Source organism: Coturnix japonica, chromosome 4 (assembly GCF_054131305.1).
Source record: "Coturnix japonica strain WE chromosome 4, WE-NBRP24, whole genome shotgun sequence".
NCBI classification, from domain to species: domain Eukaryota; kingdom Metazoa; phylum Chordata; class Aves; order Galliformes; family Phasianidae; genus Coturnix; species Coturnix japonica.
The window spans coordinates 81,364,194-81,382,350 of NC_140666.1; the positions used below are offsets into that span (position 1 = coordinate 81,364,194).

General features: G+C 40.1%; 1 protein-coding gene across 12 annotated transcripts in view; it reads left to right on the forward strand.

Moving 5' to 3' along the window:
* Positions 1–18,157, forward strand: part of SORCS2 (sortilin related VPS10 domain containing receptor 2) — a 513,640-nt gene that overhangs the window by 437,300 nt on the left and 58,183 nt on the right. For all 12 annotated transcript variants that reach the window (XM_085547395.1, XM_085547396.1, XM_085547385.1 and 9 more), the window contains exons 9-11: positions 1,097–1,276; positions 5,749–5,895; positions 7,176–7,278. In XM_085547395.1, the coding sequence (XP_085403521.1) occupies positions 1,097–1,276; positions 5,749–5,895; positions 7,176–7,278 (430 nt within the window). The remainder of the gene's footprint in view (positions 1–1,096; positions 1,277–5,748; positions 5,896–7,175; positions 7,279–18,157) is intronic.

Sequence of the window (18,157 nt, forward strand, 5' to 3'; positions counted from 1 at the left end):
GGCAACTATCTCACACTGTAAATGGAAAGGTGACTTCAGGATTACGTGGTTTAAGGCAGAAGTTGAAACCTTCATTTTTAAAGCTTATTTTCCCCAAACTTATATTCTCTTGACATTTTTGGTAGCTTTATTTCATATTCACTCCATCACCCTAGTTATTTCTTTCAGTTACAGGGTTACCAGCACTGTATACAATCTCCCTAATAAGTGCCAGGAATGTCATAAAGAATTTACAAGTTTTCTGTCTCCATGACTAGATGTCACTTTGTATGTAGCCCCAACATCTGACTTTCTGCAACCTTATCCAATTGTAAACTCAGGCCCTTTTATTGTTTGCTAAGCAAAATTCAGCGTTGCCACTTTGTGATTTATTTCTGCTGTTTAATATTAGTGTTAAATTATTTTTCCCATCTGTGTGTTTTTTGTCTGAATGGTTTGGAGTGAAGGAGTTGGAAAACTATTAAGAAAGCTACTGCAATATTCATGCCTGAGATTCTTGAGAAAATGCAGAATGTTGACTCTCATTTTATTATTGTTGAATATTTAATTCAGTATGTACCGTTACATGGTATAATAGACATCAATGTAATCCTCTATGTAACTGCTGGGTCCTCTTCTTGCTGTGTTACGTGTTATGAACTAAATAGTCCTTACCTGAGGATTATATTTTAGGTTACAGTGTTACAAAACACACAATTTTTCCATTGACTTGCATTCAGATCTTGGAAAATCATTTACTTTCCTCCTTTTCACTCGTGGATCCAAATGATAGAATCAGTAGCATTTATTTTCATGTTGAAAGCCAGAAGCAAGGTTTTTTGTTTAGTTACTCCTGTCAAACTTTCACTCATTGATTTTTTGTCTTCACTGAGCTGGTGGGATTATCCCCCTGATGACCTTTAGCCAGAAGGCAGGGCCCACCCATCTCAGAATGGTGGGATGCAGCATGCTGGTTAGTATTAGGCTGGGAGATTGCTGTTATCTATCTTCCCAGTGCATTTTTCCCCACCTTAGTATTCGACTCTTCTGGCAGATCTATTGCTTGTGCCACATAAATGATGGAAAAAATAGTCATTTGTACCTTTTTTTCCGACAGGATTTACAGATAATCAGTACAGATGAAAACCAGGTATTTGTGGCTGTTCAGGAATGGTACCAGACAGACACGTACAACCTGTACCAGTCCGACCCACAAGGTGTTTACTACTCCATCCTGCTGGAGAACGTCCGGAGCACGAAGCAGCCAGAAGAAAATGTCCTGATAGATATTCTGGAGGTAGGCTTTTAGTTCTTCCATTGTCTGTGGTCAAGGTGGAGTTTTCATTCTTTTATTTGGATTTTATGTATATAATTAATTTTCACAATTGTCTTTAATGTAAAAGGCTAGGATTTCTTTCTTGCCTTCTTGCTGGTTGTATGTCATACTCTAGATGTGTTTCTCTCCTTTCCTGCTAGTGTACTGTGGGCTCTGAGAACTAGATAATTGATTGATATGATGTTACAGGGATGTGCAAAACCAGAGTTGATCAAGGCTTTCTGCATGAGAGAAGTGGAGCTGACAGCACAATTTAGTATTGAAGTAGGAAATTATGTAGCTGCCTTTGTATGGGTTCTTTTTTTTTTCCTAGGTAACTCAGTGGTATACTCCCTGACTTAGATTCTCGTAGAGAGTAGAACTTTAAATAATAAACCTGAGAGCCTTGTGCTAGGTTTTGTGTCACCTCTGACAAGTGAAGAATCAACAAAATTAAATACTGGACAGCAAATCCACTTGCTTTCTCGGGGTTTGTTGTGCCAGCTACGTTTGCTATGTGATACTACAGTTCTATCTTCAATATTACCTCTAGTGTGCTTCGTGAGATAAATGAATAAAGAATATAGTGTTCTGGAAGGCAGAAACTTCTCATCAATACAATTCCTCCTGCTGCTGTCTTTCATGTGAAGCAAGATGTACATTTGCACCAGTTTTGTTCTTTCTTGTAGCACGTAGGACTGACCATTTGCAGGCTCTCAAACCACATGGACCTCTGCTTTGATCCAGTTTAGCCATTGTTATGATCTAACTTGCCTGGTATGTGTACCAGCCTACCTATGGAAAAGGTGTGCAGTAATTCTGGTTACAAGTCTTGCAGTTACACAGGTGTTAAATGGCTCTAAGTACACAGTGTGGGAACATAATAGCTTTTTTTTTTTCCCCCCTCCTTTATCTCCTTCATCATTGATTAGCTTTTTCTTTTCAAATTGCTGGAGTAAAACATTTACTAATTACCAATTTAAGCACAGATTATTTTCTGTGCCATCCCTATTTAGGAATGGGGCTTCTTAATGAGTAAAACTGTAAATTGTGTGTAGCCACATTCCCACGGGGTGATATACTGGGAGCAGTATTTTGCAGCTCATTGCTTTTGGTCATTCCTGCAGGATGCAAAGCCATAAGAAGTTAAGGTGCTATATCTTCTCTCAGCGTCACCTAGAGCACGTAATTTCTTATCCGTTGTATGGAGATGCCAACTCTCACTCTCCTTTTGTCTACAAGAGTTACTTATTTAATTCAGTTTCACTCATAATTTAAGAATGTCACAGTGTTAATGAGGGTATATTTGTTAATGAACAAAAGTGAGAGATCCTAGATCATCATGTACACAGAATTAATTGGTAGGGTTGCATTAAAAAGAATATATGCAAATGATAGAGTAGTTGAACAACAGTTCTACATCTTCAGAATTGCTTTTGGAATGAGGTTGCATCATAAGAGTCCAATTTTATTTGCTTAAAGTAAGAAAGCCTGCAGCTTTCAGATAGCTTGTAACGTAAGTAAATAGTGTTTTCTTCTAAATATTCTTCACTAAATAGTGATCATCTATTCGTATCTACAAGTAGCATATGGATTATTTACACTTTATAGCTAATAAAGAAAAATTGAAGACATTGGGAATGTGGGAATGTGTTTTTTGTTTTTTTTTTGTTTTTTTTTTTTCGTTTGTTTTGTTTTTTGTTGTTTGTTTTTTTTTTTAATAGTATATTTTGAGTTTTTCCTCTGGACATTTTAATGTGTGTATCCCATAATTGGAACAGAAATCTTCAACACAGAAGTGATCCTCAGTGACTGACAATTTCCATCAGTGTATAATTCTTAAAATTATGTTGTTCTTCATTACCTGTTGCTGTCTTCACTTCATCTTTGGCTCATAATCTACTATAAGCTCTTTTATTTGTCTACTTTCATTTTCTTTTATGTACATTGTCTTCTTTGTACAATATTCCATTTCTGCTAATGTTGCAAATGTGAATGGGGAATAATTGCCAAATATTCGTATCAGAGAGTGGCAAAGTATTAACACTCAAAAAGCAGTAATGCAGTTGAAATTTGTATCAAGTGCTGCCAACACGACTCAGTCACAAATTTGACTCAGTCATATTTGAAAAGATAATTAAATGTGCTACTTCTAGATGGATCCTGTTTTGCTTCCTGTATGAATAAGAGCTGCAGAAGTTCGAGCATATATTCTTCATGATCGCTTTCTTGCCTTAACGGTGACTCCTAGGCATTTAAATTTTTATCACATACTTGTTATATAACTGCATTATTTGTATCTCAGTAACTGCTGCTAACACTGTGGGCCCATCTGCACACTAGTATCAAGTATTGTTCAACTGTTATGAAAAGAAAATGAAAAGTGCAGTAATTATTGCCACAGAATACAAAGCCACAACAGAAGTGTTTACAAAATAGGTTTGTAAGGTACAAAGGACCTTTCCAGAAGTACTGGGGAACCACAGTAGAAAAGTGGGAAAGCAGCTAAGCTAAAAGAAAGCCAAAGAAATGGCATATTTGACTTCTCTGACTTGTCTTACTCTAGGAAACTATTTTCATATTTCAGGTAGCTTCTGGATTGTAACTGAGCACTTAAACACTCCCTAGTGTTTAAATGTCCTCTTTTGCACAGCATGTTATTTGCTATGCAGCTCTTTTCCCTTTGTTGTAGAAAGACACTAATGTTCCACTTCTCAACCAGGGAAATGAGACAAGGAGTGGAAAGTGAGAAAGAATTTTGCTTTCTCATCATTATAATTGAATCCAGAAGGTAAATTTGACATACAGATTTTAAGATATTTACGGAAAGAGTCAGATATGAGTTTACACAGGTCACAATACAAATATATTAGACAGTGCTATATAGTGGCAGGGATGTTTTAAAGCTGTCTATTTTATGCAGCGTAGTTACCATTATTATTGTTGTTGTTGTTGTTATTATTTTATTTTTTAACCTAATGCACCACTCCAGACTTCTGAACATTCTCTGAAAATAGATGCCTCTCAGAAATTCTTTTGTTATTTCAAGTAGGATTTATGCCTGTCTTTAGAAACAGAGCTGCTGAAGTGCTGGGCAGTGGTAAGTGTAGTTAACTGAGGCAGTGAAATAATTTTTGTCATGATCTTTCTGTGCCTGAGTGGATTCCAACTGCATATTCTGGAGAGGTGAGAATACCCTAACCACTTGACTGGTTTAGAGATGGGAATGGGAATGAAGAACTTTTCAGACTGACTCTCACCAAATGACTACATGGAGCAATTGAACATTTATTAAACAAGACTGAGAGAAGAAAAAATTATTCATGATGCATCGCTATTTTTGCCGTCTACAGAAGAAGAGGGATTCCTCCCTTGCAGTTCTTGATCTAATTATTACTTTAATGTTTAATAGTATTCACTACAAAAAATATATATATATATATATATATATATATGCACCAAAATTGAAATGCAACTCTGCCATCCTCAGTACATGTTTGAACTGCTCAGCATTTCAGTCATATTTTTGTTTGTGCTCTCTTTGGAAGAAGAAATGCATAATACATTCCCAGCAAGCTGAAGTAGCTTCAACAGTTAAGAATGCACATTCCTTACTTTTTCCACTCTTTCTTTTATCATCTTCACTACCTTGCACTTTCCTGTTACATTTGACTTGGAGTCAGTGCTGAGCTTCCAGCATCCTGGATGAGTAAGCTAACAACATCAGCATGGAGTTAAAGGAGGAAGGAGCTCATGAGAAATTTGGGTAGCAAAACAGCTATGGAAAATTTGTTTTTCTGGACTTAAATATATTTCTAAGTAAGTTCTAGGGTATTACTGTAACGAGCAGAATGTAATATTTGTGGATTTTACTCAGTTCCTTAGAAAAAGAAATATTTATGAAAGAGATCAAATCTGTAGCCTGCTGGTGTGGATGCCTTCTCTTCAGCCTAAACTACAGACCTTTTCTAAATTGTATATCAAAGGAAGTTAGTGATTGGTATTTGGGACAGGGGAGAAGAAAGGGGAAAAAAAAGAAACTATAACTATTTCTGATAAAAAGTAAATAGTAAATGGCAGATATTCCTGTTCATGCTCATACCTGCACGAGTGGGCTGCTATACTATGCTGGAAATTATGTATGAGTCGACAGACATTTACAAGATTTTTTCAGTAATTCAAAAAGCCTTATAAGAGATCACAAGGTAAACAGAGGCACTCTTAATGAAACCTTCTAATTTGATGTGCGATCTTACCTCTTTCTCTTTTTCCTCTTAAGCCTTTTTTTTTTTGTTTGTTTGTTTTTTCTCTTTTAAGCTATCATTCATTTCCCTAATGGAGAAACTACCAGAGACATGCAGTTCAGAGCCCCAGAAGAGCAGCTGATTAGAAATAATCCTTGCCAAAAAGAAGTGCATATGCTGGTTATTAACTTTTTTTCATTTATGCTTCAGGTCAGAGGTGTAAAAGGAGTCTTTCTGGCCAACCAGAAGATAGATGGGAAAGTTACAACTCTAATAACCTACAACAAAGGCCGTGACTGGGATTTTCTAAACCCTCCAGACATTGATATGAATGGAAAACCTACCAACTGCAAACCTGTAAGTGGTCCCATCCTCTGTCTGAAGTGCAAAATAACTGTTTGTATGGGCAGTATTTGTAGCAGTGCAGGCAACCCAGGAACTTTGTGCTGAGTTTACTAACTAAATTCACACACAAATCTACTTGCATGACTTGAGCAGTGATTTTGCAAGCTGTTAGTCCAGTCATCTTGTACAGTGAGTCATGACTCCGTCTGTAGCTCTGCATTTCTTATTTTAGAGCTTAATTTGATGCAAAGTGGACAGCTTTTCTTGTGTGCCAACCACACAACCCAATTCAGAACAATCATAACAGTAAGTTGTTTCAGGATGTAAGTGGCACATCAGATGCATCTTACCAATATCTTTTTTGTTTCCATCTTTCATACTTTTATTTCATCTTAAAGCAAGATAACCCTGTTAAAGGAACTCTGGACAGTTGCTTGGAAATAAACATCACATTTAATTGCATCAAAAAGTTCTGTTTTGTTTTGTTTTGTTTTTAAGATGATGTTATTGTAGTCTTAGCTACCCATAATATCTTGTTCTTTGTTGTACTGAAAAACTTCATATTTTTGTCACTGACTCTCACTCATGGGGACTCCAGGCTCTGCATTTCTGGACAAAATAAATGGTTTCAGTACTGATACTAGCAGAGATTTAATCCTTCTCTGCATAGAAAGAGGAGGGTAGGAGATGTTGGCTCTCATTTGAAAATTTCAGACCTTGCTACATGTCTTAAACCTCTGGGTCCTGAATCTGAGCTCTCTGATCAGTGGAAGGATCACAGAAGAAGCAGCTCCTGGGCACCACTGTCAGGCAGCAGTAATGACCTCCAAGTGCCACTGCAGAAAGGGAAAGAGGCAGTAAGTTGCTCAGCTAAGAGGGATGGTGATAATTTTAAACTCATTAAACTATTTTTATATGATTTTTTTTTTCTAAAAAAAGAAATTTTAGTGATTTTTTTATTAGTCATCATTTTACATAATTACTCAAGACCAGCAAACATTCTAATTATTGGTGTTGCTGCTATCTGGAGACTTTAAGTAGGTCAGTCATATTATTTTTTGTACAATAATTTCATGCCAACTTCTTTTTTACTGTCACTGTCAGACTATGGTGACAGAGTCTTGTTAGATAGCTAAGCTTCATGTTTTGTTCTGGACTCCATTGGAAACAACCATTCCCTATAGGGATACATCACTGCAACTGTTCTCTGTATGTGCTTTCATTATCATACAAACATTACTGTTACCAGCATTTTTTGTTTTTTAAAGCTCTCTTTTTATTTCCCCCACAAGCCTGACTGCTACCTTCACCTCCATCTCCGCTGGGCTGATAATCCATATGTGTCAGGAACAGTCCATACGAAGGATACTGCACCAGGGCTCATCATGGGGGCAGGTAAAAGCACAACGTCATTTTGTAAGACCTGAAATGTAGTAGGAATTGTATATTGATCTAGTATTTTGGATTATAACAGTTACTGTTCTACGAACATTACCAAATTAAGGCTCTCACTGAAGAATTTTCTTTTACACGATCCCTGGATCAAAAAATGTAGTAAAAGTTAATTAAATCCTCCAGAGCTAAGTCTTTTAGGACAGATCTATAACAGTTGCATTATGCGTCTCTATGCTGTTTAGTGTTTCTTTCCCCATTAGTGACATTTGAAGCAGTGGTGATGGCTGAGGGACCTGTAAGTGAAGATCTTTACCATCTCCTCTGGCATCATGAACAGCCCAGTAAACCCAATAGATCTAAACAGTGGCCAAGTCTTTGTTCTTCATACAGATAATTTGTTTTGTAATATCTACTAATCCTTTTCCATCTAAAGGGAGATGAAGGGAAAGAGGAAAGTGTGTCTTAGTGCTGAGAGCAGTGCCAGTTGTGGCTGTTCCATTATAATATACATATGGGACCACATTACTGTGAAGTGGAATTTAATAAAATAAATTCCCTTGGAGTATTGACTACTCATCATTAAAAACATTCACGTTAGTCTGTTTTACTTTGTACCCTTGTGATTCATTTATTCATTTCAGTTGATTTTCTTTTTCTTTGCTTTAAAATCTTGAAACGTTAACAGTTATAAAGAGCTTTTTAAGTCTCCTTATATTATTCCATTGTTCTGAATTATGTTTAGATGAAATGCACACTTGTATTCTCTTTTCATAAAAATGTATCTGCTTTTCATCAATAGTGGTTTCTTGCTAGTGTTTTGCTAAAGTATTATTAAATTGAAAATTTCCTGAGAATTTCAAGGCAAACATATTTGGTGTTGAAAGACAATGACAGCTGCTATTACTACAGTATAACTAGATTCCCTTGCAGTAAACACAATTAAAGATATTGTACCGGAGGCAGACATGGGAAAAGCTGCTATGATTTTATTGATGCGAATGAGACTAAGAATGTATAAGATGCCTTTTTAGATATGTTTCTTGGAAGTATCTAAGTAGATGATTAATTAACATTTCAGTGTTTCCAAAAATAATAACCATCTCAAGGATCTTCTTTTTACATAAGGGTACTTCCTATTCTGATGTAGGTTCTTACTTTATGCCTCTGTTTGCCCTTCTGAAGCAAATTAAGGAATGTGGTTTTATAAACTAGTCTGATACTTCTTTTTTTTCTCTGTCCTTGCATTGTAATCTTGTGTGATGAATTCATACTTCAGGGCATTTTTGTTTATTTTCATTTGGTTAGGTTTTGTGGATATTTTTAAGTGCACAGCTCTGAGGTGATAACATGGATGGCAGGTTGGAGTACTTTGCACTTAATTCCTTCCTGGAAAACAAGACCAATGTGGAATGGCTGAAGGAACTGGGATTGTTTAGTCTGAAGGCTGGTGGGGAGACTTTATTGCTCTCTACAGCTACCTGAAAGAAGGTTGTAACGAGATGGATATTCTCTTTTCTCAGATGACAAGTGACAAAGGACATGAGGAAACAGCCTCATGTCATACCAGGAGAGGTTTAGATTGAATGTCAAGAAGAATTTCTTCATGTAAGGGATGGTTTGGCATGGGGACAGGCTGCCCACGGAGATGGTGCAATTGCTATCTTGGAGGTATTTAGAAGACATGACTATGGCACTTAGGGACATCATCTAATGGTGGACTTCATAGTGTGAGGTGTAATGATTTGACTTGATAATCTTAAGGGTCTTTTCCAAGCTAAATTATTCTGTATGATTTTATCACTTTGCTATCTTGCCATGCCTGGTAAATAAGCTTATCAACAGCTTTCCTTAACATAGGAGCCTTTTTAATTACATCCAGATATCATTAGGAAACAGTCTGATATGTAAAATCTGACCAGATTGTTGAGCAACTTGTAATGGAATTAAAATGGTAGATACTCCATCACTCATAGCCACTAAATTTTCCAGGGATAGTGCAATACATCCTTTCTCTGGTTGAAGATCACATAGTTGCAGACAGAGCAGGACTTCATTTTGTAAGTCTGAAAGAGCATCTGCATGCTTGCAAACAGATGACCTGACTCAGCTCTGATTTTGTATTGCATTTGTATGATTTGAATGCTCAGGTCATGTAGATTCAGTGCATGCCCTCAGTCTTATCTGGCAGACCTGATATCCTTGTAAACTTATCCTTCTTATCAGAAATAATTTAAATACTACAAGCTTGCATTTTTTTTCTTTCCTGATTCCAAATGCTGATATTCACATGCAAATCAACAGAAGTACTGGTTTCTTTGCACATACGGAAATCAGATTATCTGGACCACATTACACACTATTGGAATTTCACTGCTAGATTTAGTGAGAGCACATCATGTGCAAATGGCAGATAATATAGATCCAGGAATGTCAGCTGATCACTGTGTGACTATGAACCATCGGTGCATTGTACTGTGGAAAAGGGAAATGTATTCTGAGGGAGAAGTAGGTAAATAATAGCCAACAGGGAGAGAGAAGTATTAATTATCTGGCAAAATACTGTACTAATAACAGTGTGTACAGTTCTGATAATCAATTTTCAGGACGAATGAGCAGATGCTAAGAAGGACTACTTGGCAGTTGATGGAAATGGAGATTCTATTTACATGGAAAATCTCATTAGCTGAGAAAAATAAAGGCCAATAAAGACTATGATTTATTCCTGAAAGTGTAACCATGGGAAAGAAACAAATGGAAGTAAAGAGATGTTCAATGAATGTATGGTATAAACAACTGGATAAGAACTGGAAATCAGAGAATAGTTTGCAACCATAAAAACAATGAAGCTGCTCCTCTCAGTGAGAGCACTGTGGTTATTAATCAGAAGACCAAACAACAGCAACAAAATCACTGTATGTGGAGATTGGCTACATAATAGAAAGAAGATATAATGCAGTTGCTTGTGACAACTGAAAACATAACCTGTGACTTAAGGATTGTTTTGATGCTCAGCATGAAAAACAGACCACAGAGACATCTGATTATTGCTTTTATTTAAAAGAATAATTAAACAGAAAATAGCATTATTGCATAGAACCTTCAGGGAAAATGTAACCATATGATGTTAAAATTGCATCTTTTATAAATCACATTTACAAGTAAAAATTGAACTGTATTAAAGTTGCTTAAGTAGTTCTGAGGAAGATATATTTGTAGCTTACAAATATATATAAATTTTGCAGACAGAATATTAAGTTTTATAGCTGCATATTAAAGTGTTCATTCAAACTGGTTTGCTCCCTTTAAGAAATGTAATAAGATTTTGCATTGCATTTGATTTTTGTGCATTTTAATCCTGGCAGCGGTTTCTTTTTTCACAGCATCAGCTATGAAATGTGTGTCAATTGATGTGTAAATTTTTAACTATAAACTTGTGAAGGACTTTTCTATTAAAGAATGTTTAGAGAAGTGTAGACTTTTCAGTGCTGGTTTACTGTAATTCTCTGCTTAGTTTCCAGTCCAGATGGCAAGCCAAGCAGGCGGTAAATTTTGCACATTGAGGAAGTGCTGGAAAGTTCAGTTTACTTTTTGACACGTCTGGCCCAAATACATTGCATACATTGTGATAAATTTATAACATTTTTTCACAAAAGTAGCATACCGAGCTGCCACTACAGAAAGGATGAGGGAATGGTGAGATGACAGAGCATTTCATAGGGCACTTCCAGAGTAAAGATCCTGCAATTCCCAAAGACTTATGTCAGTGTGTTCCTTGACTCCGACTGTGTGAATCACTCCATCAGCCAAACACTTCTTCATTTTACCAAGCAAAAACAGTCTATCTGGGACCCAAAACACAAATTAGTTGAAAGCTCCTTCTATGCTGACTAGTAGTTTACAAACCATGACATTTTAGCTTGTTCATTGGCTAAAGGGATGCTACAGCTGCATTAATTAACAAGCAATGTATGCACAGGGCATTTACCTTTTTGGAGTAGGTACCTGCCCGTGTGCTAAATTTCAGAGGCTGGAAAAGATTTTCCCTATTTGAAGTATTATTTCTTCTCACTGTAAGCATGTCTAAAATCACATTAAAAATATGACTAATACAGTGGGAAGTAGTGACTAAAACATGTAAATTAATTGTAAATGAAATTAAACTACCTTATCTGCATGACCGTAGAAATGTGCTAAAATGCCTGAGCTGTGCAGAACTTTAAATTAGCTAACTCTCCTGATGTCTGTGTTCTCACAACTATACCACATTTCAAGAGAGCTCGGCTGTCCACTGATCATCATTAAAGTGCATTGTTTTATTTCAGAAATCAGATCGCTGTGCTACCAACTGTTAGTTTTAACATGTGCAAAGTTACCTTGGAGAAATACATGTGTCACGGTTTGAACTAAAAATCCACCTGCGTCCGTGACAGGGGCCGTGGGCCCCGGAGGGGCCCTAGGCCGAAAAGAAAAAGTTAATTAGGAAAAGAAAACAGCGGCAACGATCTAAGGAGGCACACTTATTTACTAAATACTATATCGAAATACAGGATAACACAATATAATACAATATAATTGAAAATTGAGCTAACGAATCAAGCAAAATAGGAGAGAGAATGAGTCCCGTAACCGAGAGGCCTACTGTAAATCTAGGCGAACGGCTGAAGGCTCCCACACACTCCCCTGAACGCCAGAACTCGAAAGACGTCAGTCTGTTCTGCGACAGAGTTAATATAGAGTCCAGGTCCCGTGACCTATCGTGTTGTTCCCTGGGAGATGTAGTCTTCTTCTGATAAGTTGCAGATTCAGTAAAATTATTCATGCTTTATATGATGTTATGATGTGGAATACTGATAGCAAAAATTACAAAATTATTAAACCATGACATTCCACCCCTTATTCTACATCATTACATTATATTTATACATACATACACACTCATATGTATAATTGTGAATAATCAGCAACCTTATTTTTTTCTCAACAATCTATATTTATTCCATACAAATCCCTAAGTTGAGAACAAAACTCTATAACCTAATTTACTATTTATTAATTTTGAGAAAATGGCAAAACTGCCAGAAAAAGGAAAACATGTCAGCGGTAGAGGGGAAAGGCAGCGCTGGTAGGGCGTCCCCCACATCAAGGTGCACTCATCCTTTCCCAGCCACCACAGCAGATTTCCTTTTGACTTATACTTCTTTCCATGTGTGCTCTACACATGCATGGCCAGTGCAGGATATAGAGCCCAGATGGAAAACTTGCTTACAGAATGCCTAATTAAGGTATATAGAGAAAAGTGTTTCCTTAACATTGATCCACTCTATCTTAAGTCCTATACCTAATTGAACTATTCTGTAACCAATTGAAATATTTTCTGAGACTCTACCTATATATCTACAGGAAAATCATTGGCTGCACTCCCCCAACATCAAATTCCCTTGTGGTACACATTGAACATTCCCATTTTTGTCCATCACCCACCATGTGCACCCAGGTCCCTGGGCAAAGACAGTACCCCGGAGAGGTTTGCCCTTTCCAGACGCTGGAAGGACCCAAACTGTTTTTCCCAACACACTCTTTATGTGTACTACAGGAACCTTATCTCCCTCCACGGTACGTAGGGAGCTGGATTGGTTAGGACCATTGCGATTACTAGATCCTCGAGTGTTGACCAACCAGGTGGCTTCTGCTAAATGGTTCTCCCAATTTTTATACGTTCCGCCACCCATTGCTTTCAACATAGTTTTCAATAACCCATTGAATCGTTCAATCTTACCAGAAGCTGGTGCATGATAGGGAATATGGTAAATCCACTCAATGCCATGATTTTTGGCCCAAGTGGTTACAAGGGAATTTTTAAAATGGGTCCCATTATCTGATTCAATTCTTTCCGGAGTGCCATGCCGCCACAGGATTTGCTTTTCCAACCCTAATATGGTGTTTCGGGCGGTAGCATGGGGTACTGCGTATGTTTCGAGCCACCCAGTGGTTGCCTCCACCATGGTGAGTACATAACGCTTACCATTGCGAGATCGTGGCAAGGTGATATAATCAACCTGCCATGCCTCTCCATATTTATACTTTTGCCATCGCCCTTCCCCCCAAATAGGTTTCATCCTCTTGGCTTGTTTAATTATGGCGCATGTTTCACAATCATGAATAACTTGAGCAATAGCGTCCATAGTTAAGTCCACCCCTCGGTCTCTGGCCCACTTATATGTTGCATCCCTTCCTTGATGACCTGAAGTCTCATGGGCCCACCGAGCTAGGAATAATTCACCCTTGTTCTGCCAGTCCAAGTCTATTTGAGCCACCTCAATTTTGGCAGCTCGATCAACCTGATGGTTATTTTTATGTTCTTCAGTAGCCTTACTTTTAGGCACATGAGCATCTACATGGCGCACCTTTACAACAATGTTCCTTATTCGGGCAGCAATGTCTTTCCATAGTTCAGCAGCCCAAACAGGTTTACCCTTTCGTTGCCAATTATCATTTTCCCACTGTTGCAACCACCCCCATAAGGCATTTGCCACCATCCATGAATCAGTATAAAGATGAAGCATTGGCCACCTCTCCCGTTCAGCCACATCTAAAGCCAGCTGAACAGCCTTTACCTCTGCGAATTGACTTGATTCTCCTTTACCTTCAGTGGCCTCTGCAACTTGTCGTGTGGGGCTCCATACAGCAGCTTTCCATCTGCGATGCTTCCCAACAATACGACATGATCCGTCTGTGAATAGGGCAAATTTCTTTTCGTTTTCTGGTAGCTCATTGTATGGTGGTGCCTCTTTAGCACGTGATACCTCTTCTGTAGGTGGTATTTCAATTTTTTTACTCTCAGGCCAGTCCATGATCACTTCTAGAATTCCAGGACGGCTGAGTTTTCCCATTCGAGCTCGTTGAGTAATTAATGAAATCCACTTACTCCAAGTGGCATCAGTAGCATGATGGGTGGAGGGAACCTGTCCTTTAAACATCCAGTTTATTACTGGCAAGCGAGGTGCTAGAAGAAGCTGAACCTCTGTCCCAACTACTTCAGAAGCAGCCCGAACCCCCTCATACACGGCTAAGATCTCCTTCTCAGTTGGAGTGTAGCGCTCCTCAGACCCTTTATATGCTCGACTCCAAAATCCTAGGGGTCGGCCTCGGGTCTCTCCTGAGGCTCTTTGCCACAAACTCCAGGTGGGACCTTTCTCTCCAGCAGCAGTGTAGAGGATGTTCTTCACATCCTGTCCCGTCCGTACTGGCCCCAAGGCCACGGCACGGGCTATTTCTTGTTTTATCTGCTCAAAAGCCTGCTGCTGCTCAGGACCCCATGAGAAATTATTCTTCTTCCGTGTTACCTGATAGAGAGGGCTCACTATGTGGCTGTAGTTTGGGACATGCATTCTCCAAAAGCCCACTACTCCCAGAAAAGATTGGGTCTCTGTTTTATTTGTGGGCGGAGACATAGCAGTGATTTTGTCAATCACATCTGCTGGGATGTGACGACGTCCATCTTGCCATTTTATGCCTAAGAACTGGATTTCCTGGGCAGGCCCCTTCACCTTGCTGCGCTTAATGGCAAAACCAGCTTTCAAAAGAATTTGGATTATCTGTTTCCCTTTCTTGGAAACCTCTGCTGCTGTATGGCCCCACACTACAATGTCATCAATATACTGCAAGTGTTCAGGAGCATTACCCTGTTCCAAAACAGCTTGGATCAATCCATGGCAAATTGTTGGGCTGTGCTTCCACCCCTGGGGTAAACGGTTCCAGGTATACTGGATACCTCTCCAGGTAAAAGCAAACTGTGGCCTACATTTTGCAGCCAATGGGATGGAAAAGAAGGCATTAGCAATATCAATAGTGGCATACCACCTAGCTTCTTTTGACTCCAATTCATACTGGAGTTCTAGCATGTCTGGTACAGCAGCACTTAATGGAGGTGTAACTTCATTCAGGCCACGGTAATCTACCGTCAGCCTCCATTCCCCACTGGTTTTACGCACTGGCCATATGGGGCTGTTAAAAGGCGAGTGCGTTTTGCTAATCACTCCCTGATTTTCTAATTGGCGAATTAGCTTTTGAATGGGGAGCAATGAGTCCCTATTGGTGCGGTACTGCCGTCTGTGAACCACTCTGGTGGCAATTGGTACCTCTTGGTCTTTTACCTGGAGCAACCCCACAGCAGAAGGATCATCTGACAGACCAGGTAAAGTTGACAGCTGCTTAACACCATTTGTGTTTACAGCAGCTATCCCAAAGGCCCATCGATACCCCTTGGGATCCTTGAAATATCCCATCCTAAGGTAATCGATTCCCAGTATACATGGAGCCTCTGGACCAGTCACAATAGGGTGTCTCTGCCAGTTTTTACCAGTGAGGCTTATTTCGGCCTCCAACATAGTCAATTCTTGGGAACCCCCAGTCACTCCATGGATATATATTGGTTGTGTCCCTTGGTGACTTGAGGGCATTAGGGTGCATTGTGCACCAGTGTCCACCAAGGCTTTATATTTCTGTGGTTGAGATGTGCCAGGCCACTTAATCCACACAGTCCAGTATACTCTGTTGTCCCTTTCCCCCCCCTGGCTGGGGGCAGGGCCCCTCTATTGTTTACCTCGTTGACTTGCAGCAACTGGAACTCTCCCCTTCTTGGAAGAGTTCACCTTGGTAGTTGTTTCACCTTGTAATTCTTTCACTCGTGCCTGAAGTGCAGAAGTGGATGAATTACACCACTTCTTCATGTCCTCCCCATGACTACAGAGGAAAAGCAACAAGGCAAGACGTGTAGTCTCATTGTTGATTCGAGGTGACTTATCGTTGTCATTTGCTTGAATACGAGGACGTCTCTTTTTTATGGTTGAGATTTTCGATGATACAGGTCGAGAGGAACTCATGTTGTTTAGCTCTCTCAATAGGCGATCGTGGAAATCCTGGTTTCCATCATCTGGTACCACCGTGGATTCATCTACATCAGGCACATTAGCCAATTTGTCAATAATATCACTTTGTGTTTCCTCCACTTTGTCTAACCTTTCCACTATTTTTTTTCCCATTTGGACAATGGCTGAAGTATAAAGCTTAACTTCTGTAGCGCTTATAAATAATTCAAGCTCCTGAAGTCTGCTAATTAGCTCATTTACAGGGGGCTTTCTTTCCCCTTTGCCATATACCAATGCAAGTGCACTGGCATGCTTTTCTGGAGCTGCCTTTGTAAAGTCACGCCACATTTGTCGTGGAACGTGGACTGCTTCAGGATCATGTAATTGGTTTGGATTGTTACGATTGAACTGGGGGCTGTAGAGCATTTCCACCAGAGCCCTTTCTCTCAAAAATTGGATACCTTTCTCCATATCAGTCCATTTCTTTTTCTCAGGCTCCAAGTCCCGTTTAAAGGGGAATCTATCTCTTACCGCTATCAACATCCGCTTCCAGAGGGTGTAGGACCGATTTTGGCATGTGCCTATACCTCTGTCCACACGTGAGTCCCTGGAAATGCTACCCAGTTGGCGAGCTTCACTGCCATCGAGCCACGCACTGTTGGCACCATTGTCCCAGCAGCGAAGTAACCAAGTGACCATATTTTCTTTTGGCTGACGTGTGAAATCCTTTCTCAGATCTCGAATTTCACTCAGTTTAAAAGATCGATCAATAATGGTCGTAATACTTTGCTCACCTTTTGCTCTATCAAGAGTCTCAGGTGTTAATGTTGGCAGCTGTGTTGATGAGGCTGCCCCATCTATAAGTTTGGACTCGAGAAATTCTCGTAAAGAAAATCTAGCTTTTGGCTCCTCGTCTGACTCTGACCCTGACTCTGACGCTTGTGTTATTTCCTCCAGGCGACCTTCCTCCTTTTTCCTCTCTCCTAACTTTCTCTCTCCTAACTTTCTCTGCTCCTCTGACTTCTTCTCCTCCTCTAACATCTTCTTATACTGCTCTAACAACCTCTGCTCCGCCGACTTCCTCTGGTCTTCTGACTCCTCCTGCTCTCCTGAGTCCCCCTGACCTCCTGAGTCCCCCTGCTCTCCTGAATCCCCCTGCTCTCCTGAGTCCTGCTCTCCTAACTCCCTCCGCTCTTCTAACTCCTTCTGCATTTTCTCTATCTGAGTTGAAACTCGTTTTGTTTTTCGCCCTCTTACAGGGGCAACCAACATTGTATCTGGTGCCCCCGGTGGTTGGTTAAGTTGGAGTACATACGGTTCAGACTTGAGGGTGTCGCATTCTGCCCTAAGGACGTTATAACTAGACTGGAGGGCGTCGTGCTCAGACTGGAGAGCGATGTGCTTACACAGGAGGGCGCTGTGCTCGGACTGGAGAGTGTCGTGCTCAGACTGGAGAGCGTTGTGCTTACACAGGAGGGCGCTGTGCTCGGACTGGAGAGTGTCGTGCTCAGACTGGAGAGCGTTGTGCTTACACAGGAGGGCGCTGCGCGCTGCCCGGAGATTGTCGTACCCGGACTGGAGGTCTTTGTGTTCAGACTGGAGAGCGTCGTAGTCAGACAGGAGCTCGTCGTACAAAGACCGGAGGGTGCTGCGATTGGCTTTGAGGGCGTTGTAGTCGGCCATGAGGTCAGTGTACAACGAGTCAATAGAGTCATGTTTGAACTGGAGATCGACGCACTCAGATTGGAGGGCATCGTGTTTGGACTGGAGAGTGTCATACTCGGACCGGAGGGCGCTGTGCTCGGACTGGAGAGTGTCGTGCTCGGACCGGAGGGCATCGCGCTCAGTCTGGAGAGTGTTGAGCTCGGACTGGAGGGTGTCACAGTTGGATTGGAAGGCATCATGCTTGGCCTGAAGGGTGCCGCACTCAGACTGGACGGCGTCATACTTGGACTGGAGAGTGTTGTGCTCGGTCTGGAGGGCATCGCGCTCAGTCTGGAGAGTGTTGTACT